This window comes from Salvelinus fontinalis, chromosome 9 (genome assembly GCF_029448725.1).
Source record: "Salvelinus fontinalis isolate EN_2023a chromosome 9, ASM2944872v1, whole genome shotgun sequence".
In the NCBI taxonomy this organism is placed as follows: domain Eukaryota; kingdom Metazoa; phylum Chordata; class Actinopteri; order Salmoniformes; family Salmonidae; genus Salvelinus; species Salvelinus fontinalis.
This window is the reverse complement of record NC_074673.1, coordinates 10,710,824-10,726,562: the sequence shown is the minus strand read 5'-3', so window position 1 is coordinate 10,726,562 and position 15,739 is coordinate 10,710,824. Positions and strand designations below refer to the sequence as shown.

At 41.8% G+C, this 15,739-nt stretch overlaps 1 protein-coding gene across 6 annotated transcripts in view; it reads left to right on the top strand.

Moving 5' to 3' along the window:
- Positions 1 to 15,739, top strand: part of LOC129862040 (SH3 and multiple ankyrin repeat domains protein 2-like) — a 203,886-nt gene that overhangs the window by 170,049 nt on the left and 18,098 nt on the right. For all 6 annotated transcript variants that reach the window (XM_055933363.1, XM_055933362.1, XM_055933360.1 and 3 more), the window contains exons 18-19: positions 10,498 to 10,633; positions 12,039 to 12,125. In XM_055933363.1, coding sequence (XP_055789338.1) covers positions 10,498 to 10,633; positions 12,039 to 12,125 — 223 coding nt within the window. The remainder of the gene's footprint in view (positions 1 to 10,497; positions 10,634 to 12,038; positions 12,126 to 15,739) is intronic.

The following is a 15,739-nucleotide window of genomic DNA, read 5'->3' as shown; positions in this document are numbered from 1 at the left end:
CCAGGCCCGTCTGAAGTTTGCTAGAGAGCATTTGAATGATCCAGAAGAAGATTGGGAGAATGTCATATGGTCAGATGAAACCAAAATAGAACTTTTTGGTAAAAACTCAACTCGTCGTGTTTGGAGGACAAAGAATGCTGAGTTGCATCCAAAGAACACCATACCTACTGTGAAGCATGGGGGTGGAAACATCATGCTTTGGGGCTGTTTTTCTGCAAAGGGACCAGGACGACTGATCCGTGTAAAGGAAAGAATGAATGGAGCCATGTATCGTGAGATTTTGAGTGAAAACCTCCTTCCATCAGCAAGGGCATTGAAGATGAAACGTGGCTGGGTCTTTCAGCATGACAATGATCCCAAACACACCGCCCGGGCAACGAAGGAGTGGCTTCGTAAGAAGCATTTCAAGGTCCTGGAGTGGCCTAGCCAGTCTCCAGATCTCAACCCCATAGAAAATCTTTGGAGGGAGTTGAAAGACCGTGTTGCCCAGCAACAGCCCCAAAACATCACTGCTCTAGAGGAGATCTGCATGGAGGAATGGGCCAAAATACCAGCAACAGTGTGTGAAAACCTTGTGAAGACTTACCGAAAACGTTTGACCTCTGTCATTGCCAACAAAGGGTATATAACAAAGTATTGAGAAACTTTTGTTATTGACCAATTACTTATTTTCCACCATAATTTGCAAATAAATTCATTAAAAATCCTACAATGTGATTTTCTGGATTTCTTTTTCTCGTTTTGTCTGTCATAGTTGAAGTGTACCAAATGATGACAATTACAGGCCTCTCATCTTTTTAAGTGGGTGAACTTGCACAATTGGTGGCTGACTAAATACTTTTTTGCCCCACTGTATGTGTGTGTACTGTATTCTATACCATCTACTGTATCTTAGTCTATTTCAGCATGACAATGCCCCGTGCGAGGTCCATACAGAAATGGTTGTCGATATTGGTGCGGAAGAACTTGACTGGCCTGCACAGAGCCCTGACCTCAACCCCATTGAACACCTTTGGGATGAATTGGAACGCAACTGCGAGTCAGGCCTAATCGCCCAAAATCAGTGCTAACCTCACTAATGCTGTTGTGGCTGAATGGAAACAAGTCCCTGCAGCAATATTTCAACATCTAGCAACAAAGGCGAGACCAACTCCATATTAATACTCATGATTTTGTATTGAGATGTTTGACGAGCAGGTGTCCACATACTTTTGGTCATGTAGTGTAGCTCAGTATTTGAATTATTTATTTTAAACAGTAATGTTTGCTCATATTTATCCAGGGTGTCAATATTTTCTTGGGACACAGCCAAAGACAAAAGCAACCCTTAGTGAACAGATAAGAGGAGTAAAATGGAGGACACAGCATCTTCTAATCCATTCTGTGTGTTGTAGAGTCCATGTTGGCTGATCAGGGGCAAAGTCATTAATTTCATCAGGCTTTAATGACGCATTGGGATGTAGACCACAGAGCAACACTCTTCCCTTAATGTGTGTGTGTGTGTGTGTGTGTGTGTGTAAGCCGTGCATGCAGGGTCATTCAGTATAAAGCATTACAGTAAGCCGATTTTGGGATCCGATTTTGAGACATTTTATTTTGTTAAATTAAGCATCTGGTTCCCCTCCCCCATGTTTTTTTTGTGTGTGTGTTTGTTGGTGCGTGCATGTGAGCGGGTGTGTGTGGGTGTACTGCCCTCTCTGTCTCAGACTCGCTGTAGTCCAAATGTAACTAGCTTAACTTCTCTAGAATAGGTGGGACGATAGCGTCCCACTTGGCCAAAATCCAGAAAAAATGTAGCGCGCCAAATTCAAATATATTACTATAAAAATATATATTTCATGAAATCACACATGAAAGACACCAAATTAAAGCTACACATGTTGTGAATCCAGCCAACATGTCTGATTCCAAAAAGGATTTACGGGGAAAGCACACCAAACAATTATGTTAGCTCAGTACATAGCCACAGAAAAACACAGCCATTTTCCCAGCAAAATATAGTAGTAACAAAAACCAGAAAAAGAGAAAATGAATCACTAACCTTTGAACATCTTCATCAGATGACACTCGTATGATATCATGTTACACAATACATTTATGTTTTGTTCTATAATGTGCATATTTAGATCCACAAATCTCGGTTTACATTGGCGCCATGTTCAGAAATGCCTCCAAAATATCCGGAGTAATTATAAAAGTTATGATGAGTATTTCTGCCACGTAAAATAACAGAAATACTCATCATAAACTTTGATGAAAGATACATGTTTTACATATAATTAAAGATACACTTGTTCCTAATGCAGCCGCTGTGTCAGATTTAAAAAACACTTTACGAAAAAAGCACACCATGCAATAATCTGAGACGGCGCTCAGATGTAACAACATTTCTCCGCCATGTTGGAGTCAACAGAAATACGAAATGACATCATAAATATTCCCTTACCTTTGATTATCTTCATCAGAATGCAGTGCCAGGAATCCTAGTTCCACAATAAATCGTTGTTTTGTTCGATAATGTCCATTACTTATGTCCAATTAGATAACTTTTCTAGCATGTGTAGTACACATGTCCAAACGCTCGCGCAGATGCAGGCAAACGTCGGACGAAAACTTCAAAAAGTTATATTCCAGGTCGCATAAACTGGTCAAACTTAGTAGAGAATCAATCTTCAGGATGTTGTTATCATTTATATCCAATAAGGTTCCAACCGGAGAATTCTTTTCAGTCTCTATAAGTAATGGAACGCAAGACGATATAATGAGGAAAGCGCGTGACCAAGAACTGGCAATCTGCCAGTCCACTGACTCATTCCCCTCCCATCCGGTCCCACAACACAGCATAAGCTTCATTCCACGTTCTACTGACTGTTGAAATCTAGTGGAAGGCGTATGAAGTGCAAACAGATCCATATATTACAGGGAATTGAATAGGCGATGACTTTAACAACGACCACTCTCAGAATTTTCACTTTCTGTTTGGATTTTTTCTCAGGTTTTTGCCTGCCATATGAGTTATGTTATACTCGCAGACATCATTCAAACAGTTTTAGAAACTTCAGAGTGTTTTCTATCCAATAATAATAGTAATATGCATATATTAGCATGTGGGACAGATTAGGAGGCAGTTCACTATGGGCACGAAATTCATCCAAAAGTGAAAATGCTGCCCCCTATACCAAAGACGTTAACCAGATTAAAAGACAAGGGTGAGATTTCCTGTTTGGGGGGTTGACATGCATCTCGTCACGCCCCCTCCATTCCTGAGACCTCGTTACAGTGGCTTGCGAAAGCATTCACCCCCCTTGGCATTTTTTCTATTTTGTTGCCTTACAACCTGGAATTAAAATCAATTTTTTTTGGGGGGGGGGGGGTTGTATCATTTGATTTGCACAACATGCCTACCACTTTGAATAAGCAAAATATTTTTTATTATGAAACAAACAAGAAATATGACAACAGAACTTGAGCGTGCATAACTATTCACCCCCCCAAGTTCAATACTTTGTAGAGCCACCTTTTGCAGCAATTACAGCTGCAAGTATTTTGGGGTATGTCTCTATAAGCTTGGCACATCTAGCCACTGGGACTTTTGCTCATTCTTCAAGACAAAACTGCTCCAGCTACTTCAAGTTGGATGGGTTCCGCTGGTGTACAGCAATCTTTAAGTCATTCCACAGATTCTCAATTGGATTGAGGTCTGGGCTTTGACTAGGCCATTCCAAGACATTTAAATGTTTCCCTTTGAACCACTTGAGTGTTGCTTTATCAGTGTGCTTAGGGTCATTGTCCTGCTTGTCCCATCAAGTCTCTGGAAGAATTTCCCTGTATTTAGCGGCATCCATCATTCCTTAAATTTTGATCAGTCCCTGCCGATGGAAAAACATCCCCACAGCATGATGGCCAGAATGATGGTGTTCTCGATGTGATGGGAGGTGTTGGGTTTGCGCCAGACATAACATTTTCCTTGATGGCCCAAAAGCTCAATTTTAGTCTAATCTGAACAGAGTACCTTCTTCCATATGTTTGGGGAGTTTATAGTATGAAGAATACAATGGAACATGAATAAATAACACAGTATGAGCTGAATAAAGTAGAAAGGATCTTTTCTCCTAACGATTTCTGAGGGAGTGCGCTATTCTGTGTTGAACGGTTGGCAAATAAACTCGTCCTCCTATATGCTTCATTTAGAGTTGTTTTGCAAATTTAGTACATTATAAAGCTGCATGATGCAACTCTAATAAAAATTTGAAAAAAGTAGCATGAAAGGCATGAGCTCTGATTTGCTTCTTGCACAGGCTGCACACACTTCATCAGTCTCTCATTTACAATTTGACGAGCACTTGATAATGCCTCGAATTTCCCGGCAGCATCCTCCGATTGCCCCCTAAAAAAATCCAGACCTTTTCCAGTCAGTGGCCATTGTGCCTTTGGGCTGAATATGATAATATCACGTTTAGGTAAGACCCAGATGCAGACAGTGTAGAAGTAACAAGAGTTTATCGCAAACGACAGGTCAAGGCAAGCAGGGGTCAGTAATCCAGAAAGGATGAAACGGGTACAGAACGGCAGGCAGTCTCAGAGGTAGGTAATCCAGAATGGTGGGGTAAGGTACAAAACGGCTGGCAGTCTCAGGGTCAGAGCAGGTAGAACGGTCAAAACCAGGAAAGACTAGAAAACAGGAGCAGGAAAACAGACAGACCATGGAAACAAACACTGGTAGGTTTTACGAACAACAAAAACTGGCAACAGACAAACAGAGAACACAGGTATAAATACACAGGGGAAGATGGGCGACACCTAGAGGGGGGTGGAGACAATCCCGAAGACAGGTGAAACAGATCAGGGTGTGACTTATAATTCCCTTCTCCCGGCTGCGTGTTCCAAAGCACCTCTCACTCACATGGCTCTCTCAGATATCTCAATTCATATTAGCCATTGGCCATCACGTGATCGGGTTCTTCTCACAGGCATCTATCTCAGCTGCGAATTAGGCTACAAGTGAAGACAGACACATCGAGGACGCGACTGCCAACTTCCTTCTTATCGAATTCTGAGACGCATATTGAAGATAGAAAAACTGTCCACATTTACTTTTTGTCATCCAACAGGATGAGTAAGCCTAATGAACAGCAAATGCACAAGCCTATGGCAATCTATTATCCCCCATAGTGCTAAGGTTGAACTATTCTATTGGTCAACTTGTCCTTCTGTGTGAGAAATAAATATTCCAAACATAGTCTGGGACAGTTGTTTGATGCGATAGAGTCCAAATTAATACAACCACTTGCATCAATTTTTTTTTTTAAAGCTATGAGGCTGATGCCCTAGATGAGAACGTTTAGCTTAAAATGTTGATAAATATTAGGCTATTTCTTCACATAATAAGCGCAGCAATGCATACACGACAGTAGGCTATAAGCACGAGTGTTCCAAAATGCAATAAATTAGTGTAAAAGACCCCAAATGTAATTATGCATGTAACGCTTTTTTTATAAAGGTGCATATTTATGGGGGAAATTATCTTCCCCAAACTCACACGCTGCCTATGTACAGTATGCGTGTTAGGCTCTACACCAGTTGTAAAGTGGATCCATGTGCTTATTTTTAAGAAGTTATTTGGCCAGTTTAGTTGTGACACATGTCCGAACCTTATCAAAACACCTAGGCCCATGGACTAGGCTACATGAGGTGTGGGACTATGATTATGAAAAAATTGCAAATAAAAGGCATGCGCTGTTTCTTGCCTGCTTACACACAAGCTAGGCATCATTCACAAGTGAAAATATATAATTCACAAGTGATAAGCTAATATTGTCTCCCATCAGACTATTCACTAAGCTAAGGGCCCTGGGACTAAACACCTCCCATTGCAACTCGATCATGGACTACCTGACGGGGGCCGCCCCCAGGTGGTAAGGGTAGGTAACTGTGACGTGGTGAGGTTGGACCCAGGTGCAGAGAAGAGACCAGACGAGGAATCAGTGGTTAAGGATAAACGTAAATACTTTACTGATAAACAGTAGCCACAGGATCACAGTACACTGGAAAAAACAACAAACACTAAGTCTGAAAAACTCACTCAGGAAACAAACGCACAAGGTAAACAATTCAAGCTTCTGCAAAAGAAACCAGAAAACCCTCTTTTAGCAGGGAAATCATAATGAGTAATAGGACACGCTTGAATATCATTAATGTCTCTAGGATGGTCTCTGCTGCCCTCTGGTGACAGGTGGAATCACGACAGGTAGCAACACATCTCCCACGCTGATCCTCAACACGGGGGCCCCTCAGGGGTGCGTGCTTAGTCCCCTCCTGTAGTCCCTGTTCACCAATGACTGCATGGCCAAGCACGACGCCAACCCCATCATTAAGTTTGCAGATGACACAACGGTGGTATGCCTGATCACCGACAACAATGAGACAGCCTATAGGGAGGTCGTCAGAGACCTGGCAGTGTGGTACCAGGACAACAACCTCTCCCTCAACATGACCAAGACAAAGGAGATGATCGTGGACTACAGAAAAAGGAGAGCCGAGCACGCCCCCATTCTCATCGACTGGGCTGTAGTGGAGCAGGTTGAGAGCTTCTACAACCTGGTGTCCACATCACCAACAAACTATCATGGTCCAAAACACACCAAGACAGTTGTGAAGAGGGCACGACAATGCCTGTTCCCCCTCAGGAGACTGAAATAATTTGGCATGGGTCCTCAGATCTTCAAAAAGTTCTAAAGCTGCACCATCGAGAGCATCCTGACAGGTTGCATCACCGCCTGGTATGGCAACTGCTCGGCCTCCAACCGCAAGGCACTACAGAGGGTAGTGCATACGGCCCAGTACATCACTGGGGCCAATCTTCCTGCCATCCAGGACTTCTATACCAGGCGGTGTCAGAGGAAGGCCCTAAAAATTGCCAAAGACTTCAGCCATCCTAGTCATAAACTGTTCTCTCTGCTACCACACGGCAAGAGGTACCAGAGCACCAAGTCTAGGTCCAACAGGCTTTTTAAAAGATTTTCAAACACAATTGCATTGATGTCAGAGTGATTAGAGGGTCAATAGAGTGCTGAGTACCAGGCAGTTAGCAAGTTTGGTAGGCTACTAATGACCATCAGCAGCATCAGAGCTTGGAGAAGCCTAGTTACCGTGACTAAACGGTCACGTGGAATTTGACTGCGATCATGACTCGTCACTGCCGGTGTGACGGTAAATACGGTCACCGTAACAGCCCTAGTTGTGACTGTGGTGTGGCGAAGGCAAAGGTCACAGAGGGTGAGGAGACTTTCACTAAGTGGTTGTGATATTAGGGGGTTGTGATATTAGGGGGTTGTGACTGTGGCGGAGGTCATAGAGGGTGAGGAGTATTTCACCTACCCCCAGGGATGTTCCTGCCAGTCTGGTACTCTTTCTGTTATGGAGGCATCATCATTATGAAATACAAGGGTTACTGTTGTAGTCTCTCTTACTGTACACTTTAATGGAGGTCAGAGGTCAGAGATGGTGACGAGACTCACCTTCCCCAAAGGATCAGCATCCTCCCTGTCACCCTGGGACTCTCTGGGAGTGGTATTATACAAGCATCAGCATTCTATTATGCTCGCAGAACCACTATTCATGTTTTCAATAATAATTTCAACGATTCAAACTACTTTCGAGTATCCTTCTCAGGGCAAATGTCTGATTTTTCTGGTGTATTAGTACAGTAGGTTTTCTCTACTTCGGATTTGTATCTGAAGAGGACAGGGGGCTAGATTGAAGTGTTTGTGTGTGATAGACCTGGGGTCTAACTATCTTAGTCCTCTGGATGTGTGTAGAGGGTTGAGGTCAGGCAGCGTAGAGGGTTGGGGTCAGGCAGCGTAGAGGGTTGGGGTCACGCAGCGTAGAGGGTTGGGGTCAGGCAGCGTAGAGGGTTGAGGTCAGGCAGCGTAGAGGGTTGAGGTCAGGCAGCGTAGAGGGTTGAGGTCAGGCAGCGTAGAGGGTTGAGGTCAGGCAGCGTAGAGGGTTGAGGTCACGCAGCGTAGAGGGTTGAGGTCACGCAGCGTAGAGGGTTGAGGTCACGCAGCGTAGAGGGTTGAGGTCAGGCAGCGTAGAGGGTTGAGGTCAGGCAGCGTAGAGGGTTGAGGTCAGGCAGCGTAGAGGGTTGAGGTCAGGCAGCGTAGAGGGTTGAGGTCAGGCAGCGTAGAGGGTTGAGGTCAGGCAGCGTAGAGGGTTGAGGTCAGGCAGCGTAGAGGGTTGAGGTCAGGCAGCGTAGAGGGTTGAGGTCAGGCAGCGTAGAGGGTTGAGGTCAGGCAGCGTAGAGGGTTGAGGTCAGGCAGCGTAGAGGGTTGAGGTCAGGCAGCGTAGAGGGTTGAGGTCAGGCAGCGTAGAGGGTTGAGGTCAGGCAGCGTAGAGGGCCTAACTGACGATCGATCATCAACACCATATGTGATCAGCCTTTTGGCCATTTGGAAACGTCTCTGGCAGATGGGGGTTATGATGACACTTACTTGGCTCAGTACAATACTGTGCGTAGTATGATGAAGACTCTCCACTGGCTTTAGGCTTGGATCAATACTGTACTGTCCCTATAATGATGAAGACACTCCACTGGCTTTAGGCTTGGCTCAATACAATACTGTCCCTGTAATGATGAAGATACTCCACTGGCTTTAGGCTTGGCTCAATAATACTGCCCCCCAGATCTCTCTGTATTAGCTGTCTAGCTTTGTGATGGAGATTGAGAACTTTTATGATGAGTAAAAGTGGGGAGATTGTTTGATATGATACAGAGTTGTTTATGACAGGAACCACGTTTTGAGAGTGATTGTTGGCTCTAGCTCCCAGAGCATATGCTGATTCTGTCTTTGTCTGTGTCACCCAGAACAGATCTACTGTAATGTTATTGTATGTTAATAGAAGAGGATGATATCATATCTGTACTGTATTATTAGAAGAGGATGATTTCATACTGTACTGTGTTATTAGAAGAGGATGGAATCATACTGTACTGTGTCATTAGAAGAGGATGACGGCATACTGCACTGTGTTATTAGAAGAGGATGATGTCATACCGTACTGTGTTATTAGAAGAGGATGAAGTCATACTGTGTTATTAGAAGAGAATGAAATCATACTGTACTGTGTTATTAGAAGAGGATGGAATCATACTGTACTGTGTTATTAAAAGAGGATGAAGTCATACTGTACTGTGTCATTAGAAGAGGATGACGGCATACTGCACTGTGTTATTAGAAGAGGATGATGTCATACTGTACTGTGTTATTAGAAGAGGATGATGTCATACTGTGTTATTAGAAGAGGATGATGTCATACTGTACTGTGTTATTAGAAGAGGATGATGTCATACCGTACTGTGTTATTAGAAGAGGATGAAGTCATACTGTGTTATTAGAAGAGGATGATGTCATACTGTACTGTGTTATTAGAAGAGAATGAAATCATACTGTACTGTGTTATTAGAAGAGGATGGAATCATACTGTACTGTGTTATTAAAAGAGGATGAAGTCATACTGTACTGTGTCATTAGAAGAGGATGACGGCATACTGCACTGTGTTATTAGAAGAGGATGATGTCATACTGTACTGTGTTATTAGAAGAGGATGATGTCATACTGTGTTATTAGAAGAGGATGATGTCATACTGTACTGTGTTATTAGAAGAGGCTGATGTCATACTGTACTGTGTCAGAAGATGATGATGTCATACTGTACTGTGTCATTAGAAGAGGATGATGTCATACTGTGTTATTAGAAGAGGATGATGTCATACTGTACTGTGTCATTAGAAGAGGATGCTATCATACTGTGTTATTAGAAGAGGATGATGTCGTACTGTACTGTGTTATTAGAAGAGGATGATGTCATACCGTACTGTGTTATTAGAAGAGGATGATGTCATACTGTACTGTGTTATTAGAAGAGGATGATGTCATACTGTGTTATTAGAAGAGGATGATGTCATACTGTACTGTGTTATTAGAAGAGGCTGATGTCATACTGTACTGTGTCATTAGAAGAGGATGATGTCATACTGTACTGTGTCATTAGAAGAGGATGATGTCATACTGTGTTATTAGAAGAGGATTATGTCATACTGTACTGTGTCATTAGAAGAGGATGCTATCATACTGTGTTATTAGAAGAGGATGATGTCATACTGTGTTATTAGAAGAGGATGATGTCATACTGTACTGTGTTATTAGAAGAGGCTGATGTCATACAGCTTGATGATGGAGAGTTGTTTCCATGGGGATACGGATTTATTACAATTTTATGTTAGGGTTGTAATGTTATATTTCTGTCCAGTCATTGAGTCCTGAAGTGATGTTGACTTTGCCGAGTTCATATCAGCTTGATAGTGAGTTGTTATTGAGAGATGTAACATCTGATGGAATACGTTCTGTTACAGCTGTATTTTAGGGTTGCGATGTTACATTGAGTCCTGAAGGTTCATGTTGTAATGACTCCCAGCTGTATTGTCCTCTTCTTTGCAGGTGAACCAGGAAAATGTTGTGAAGGTGGGCCACAAACAGGTGGTCAATACGATCCGACACGGGGGCAACCGGCTCATCATCAAAGTGGTGACAGTTAGCAGGAATCTGGACCCTGATGACACGGCCAGGAAGAAAGGTAAGCCTCTTATCCTCTCTTTCTCACCTTGCTGCTCTGCCCTACACCACCTGGCCAGTGGGATCAATGTCTGGTCGGTTGGGGTGAATCCACAGTGAGGGTCCCAGCTGGTCCTCAAACCAGAACTGGGTTCAAATACTATTTGAAATCATTTTAAATACTTAATCTGACCTCGATTTAGCTTGCCTGGCTTAATGGACCAATAGATAGACCCAAAACATCAAACCCCATACTCCAGACAGGCTAGAGCAAATGCTCAAAGTTTTTTAAATATTTCAAATAGTATTTGAATCCAGGTGGTTCTAAACTGTCGTGGCCCGTCCTTGTACTGTACTGTAATGTATCAGGAAGCTAGAAGCTGACTGCTAGAAGAACATTCACTGGTGCTTTTCAGCCTTGAAGTTGAGACGGTGGTTTTTACAGTTGGGGCATTAAAAGTTTACCTGTACTGCAGCACAGGTCCAATTCAAAGTTTACCTGTACTGCAGCACAGGTCCAATTCAAAGTTAACCTGTACTGCAGCACAGGTCCAATTCAAAGTTAACCTGTACTGCAGCACAGGTCCAATTCAAAGTTTACCTGTACTGCAGCACAGGTCCAATTCAAAGTTTACCTGTACTGCAGCACAGGTCCAATTCAAAGTTAACCTGTACTGCAGCACAGGTCCAATTCAAAGTTAACCTGTACTGCAGCACAGGTCCAATTCAAAGTTAACCTGTACTGCAGCACAGGTCCAATTCAAAGTTAACCTGTACTGCAGCACAGGTCCAATTCAAAGTTAACCTTTACTGCAGCACAGGTCCAATTCAAAGTTAACCTGTACTGCAGCACAGGTCCAATTCAAAGTGGATGTAACTGCACTGTCAGGGGCATATTTGGGAAATACATTTTTAGATGTTTTTGTTAGAAGATTGCTACTGAACTTGGCGCTTGCATGGCGTCACCCTGCTTGATTGGTGTCACCCTGCGAGACTTGTGACGTTGTCACATGAACAATCCAGCGAGACTTGTGACGTTGTCACATGAACAATCCAGCGTTGCTGCAGCACAGGCATTTAAAGAAGTGTGCCTGCTTTTTAACATCCCTGTCTACCACTGGAGGCTACTGAGGGGAGGATGGCTTAACCACATTGATCAACCACATTGATACCATTCCACTCATTCCACTCCAGCCATTACCATGAGTCCATCCTCCTCAATTAAGGAGTCAACAAACTCCTGTTCTGTCTATAATAAATCTCACACTTGGGGCCTGTACAGGATGACGTAACATTACAGAACTCTCAGCTAGAAATGTATAATGTAGAACAGAAATTATTTTCCGTCAGATAGTTTGTGATAGAGCTGACTCTATTCTATCACATCCTTGAATATACCTGTGCTTTTGTGTGTTGTGTCATTGCAGTGGCCACACCTCCACGCAGGACTCCTCCCACTGCCCTGTCCATGGCCATGCGCTCCAAATCCATGACCTCAGAGCTGGAGGAGCTAGGTAGGAATCAGCAAAGCATCCTCCATATACCCGTGGACCTGTGACAATAGAATTCCAAGAGATCAAATGCATTTTGTATGCTTGTGGTTTGTTCTCTGTGTGTTTGTTTAGTGATTTGATTATCTGGAAAACCTTTTTAAAAGTAACTGTGCACTCCTGATTTCTTTTCAATACCTGCCTCTACAGTGGACAAAGGTATGCAGTATACCTTAGCTAGTGTTTGGTCACAGCTGCACGCATCGCACTGGTTTGCTTCTTTTTTTTTTAATTCTCTCATTTTTAAATGTTCATTTACGTCATTTAAGAGATGACTATATTTATTCTTCTTTGAGGGGGCTTGAACAATTATGTACTTTGTAAAAAGGCACAAAGCTATTCTGCTCTGTAGGGTTTGATCTGAAGAGAGCTGGAGAGAACATTTTGAAGGACGGTGCTGAATCATCTAAAGTGATAAAGAGATCATTAGCCAGCATGACTGATCATTTTGAACTGTTTTCAACCATCATAACAATTGCATAATTCCACGCCATGTAATCATAAATTGAATTTAATACGCTTTAAAAATATATATTATTAATTTACTTAGACATTTAATTGATTGTGTGATTGATTTACCTCAGAGCTGTATGCTGTATGTAAATAGCTTTGATTTAACTCATCTTTTGAAAAGCTTTTAATTTATTGCTGACTCATATGTTGCTTACAACTGTTCTGCAGTAGATGTCTTTTGAAGGGCCGGTCATAGACATATCATGATTGGACCGATCATTCTATGTCTGGGATTACTGGTCATTCTATGCCTTTGTCTATGGGATTACTGGTCATTCCATGTCTTTGTCTATGGGATTACTGGTCATTCTATGTCTTTGTCTATGGGATTACTGGTCATTCTATGTTTATGGGATTACTGGTCATTCCATGTCTTTGTCTATGGGATTACTGGTCATTCTATGTCTTTGTCTATGGGGTTACTGGTCATTCTATGTCTTTGTCTATAGGATTACTGGTCATTCTATGTCTTTGTCTATGGGATTACTGGTCATTCTATGTCTTTGTCTATGGGGTTACTGGTCATTCTATGTCTTTGTCTATAGGATTACTGGTCATTCTATGTCTTTGTCTATGGGATTACTGGTCATTCTATGTCTTTGTCTATGGGATTACTGGTCATTCTATGTTTATGGGATTACTGGTCATTCCATGTCTTTGTCTATGGGATTACTGGTCATTCTATGTCTTTGTCTATGGGGTTACTGGTCATTCTATGTCTTTGTCTATAGGATTACTGGTCATTCTATGTCTTTGTCTATGGGATTACTGGTCATTCTATGTCTTTGTCTATGGGGTTACTGGTCATTCTATGTCTTTGTCTATAGGATTACTGGTCATTCTATGTCTTTGTCTATGGGATTACTGGTCATTCTATGTCTTTGTCTATGGGATTACTGGTCATTCTATGTCTTTGTCTATGGGATTACTGGTCATTCTATGTTTATGGGATTACTGGTCATTCTATGTCTTTGTCTATGGGATTACTGGTCATTCTATGTTTATGGGATTACTGGTCATTCTATGTCTTTGTCTATGGGATTACTGGTCATTCTATGTTTATGGGATTACTGGTCATTCTATGTTTATGGGATTACTGGTCATTCTATGTCTTTGTCTATGGGATTACTGGTCATTCTATGTCTTTGTCTATGGGGTTACTGGTCATTCTATGTCTTTGTCTATGGGATTACTGGTCATTCTATGTCTTTGTTTATGGGATTACTGGTCATTCTATGTCTTTGTCTATGGGGTTACTGGTCATTCTATGTCTTTGTCTATAGGATTACTGGTCATTCTATGTCTTTGTCTATGGGATTACTGGTCATTCTATGTCTTTGTCTATGGGATTACTGGTCATTCTATGTCTTTGTCTATGGGATTACTGGTCATTCTATGTTTATGGGATTACTGGTCATTCTATGTCTTTGTCTATGGGGTTACTGGTCATTCTATGTCTTTGTCTATGGGATTACTGGTCATTCTATGTTTATGGGATTACTGGTCATTCTATGTCTTTGTCTATGGGATTACTGGTCATTCTATGTTTATGGGATTACTGGTCATTCTATGTTTATGGGATTACTGGTCATTCTATGTCTTTGTCTATGGGATTACTGGTCATTCTATGTCTTTGTCTATGGGGTTACTGGTCATTCTATGTCTTTGTCTATGGGATTACTGGTCATTCTATGTCTTTGTTTATGGGATTACTGGTCATTCTATGTCTTTGTCTATGGGATTACTGCTCATTCTATGTCTTTGTCTATGGGATTACTGGTCATTCTATGTTTATGGGATTACTGGTCATTCTATGTCTTTGTCTATGGGATTACTGGTCATTCTATGTCTTTGTCTATGGGATTACTGGTCATTCTATGTTCATGGGATTACTGGTCATTCTATGTCTTTGTCTATGGGATTACTGGTCATTCTATGTCTTTGTCTATGGGGTTACTGGTCATTCTATGTTTATGGGATTACTGGTCATTCTATGTCTTTGTCTATGGGGTTACTGGTCATTCTATGTCTTTGTCTATGGGATTACTGGTCATTCTATGTCTTTGTTTATGGGATTACTGGTCATTCTATGTCTTTGTCTATGGGATTACTGGTCATCCTATGTCTGGGATTACTGGTCATTCTATGTCTTTGTCTATGGGATTACTGGTCATTCTATGTTTATGGGATTACTGGTCATTCTATGTCTTTGTCAATGGGGTTACTGGTCATTCTATGTCTTTGTCTATGGGGTTACTGGTCATTCTATGTCTTTGTCTATAGGATTACTGGTCATTCTATGTCTTTGTCTATGGGATTACTGGTCATTCTATGTCTTTGTCTATGGGGTTACTGGTCATTCTATGTCTTTGTCTATAGGATTACTGGTCATTCTATGTCTTTGTCTATGGGATTACTGGTCATTCTATGTTTTTGGGATTACTGGTCATTCTATGTCTTTGTCTATGGGGTTACTGGTCATTCTATGTCTTTGTCTATGGGATTACTGGTCATTCTATGTTTATGGGATTACTGGTCATTCTATGTCTTTGTCTATGGGATTACTGGTCATTCTATGTTTATGGGATTACTGGTCATTCTATGTTTATGGGATTACTGGTCATTCTATGTCTTTGTCTATGGGATTAGTGGTCATTCTATGTTTATGGGATTACTGGTCATTCTATGTCTTTGTCTATGGGGTTACTGGTCATTCTATGTCTTTGTCTATGGGATTACTGGTCATTCTATGTCTTTGTCTATGGGATTACTGGTCATTCTATGTTTATGGGATTACTGGTCATTCTATGTCTTTGTCTATGGGATTACTGGTCATTCTATGTCTTTGTCTATGGGATTACTGGTCATTCTATGTTCATGGGATTACTGGTCATTCTATGTCTTTGTCTATGGGATTACTGGTCATTCTATGTCTTTGTCTATGGGGTTACTGGTCATTCTATGTTTATGGGATTACTGGTCATTCTATGTCTTTGTCTATGGGGTTACTGGTCATTCTATGTCTTTGTCTATGGGATTACTGGTCATTCTATGTCTTTGTTTAT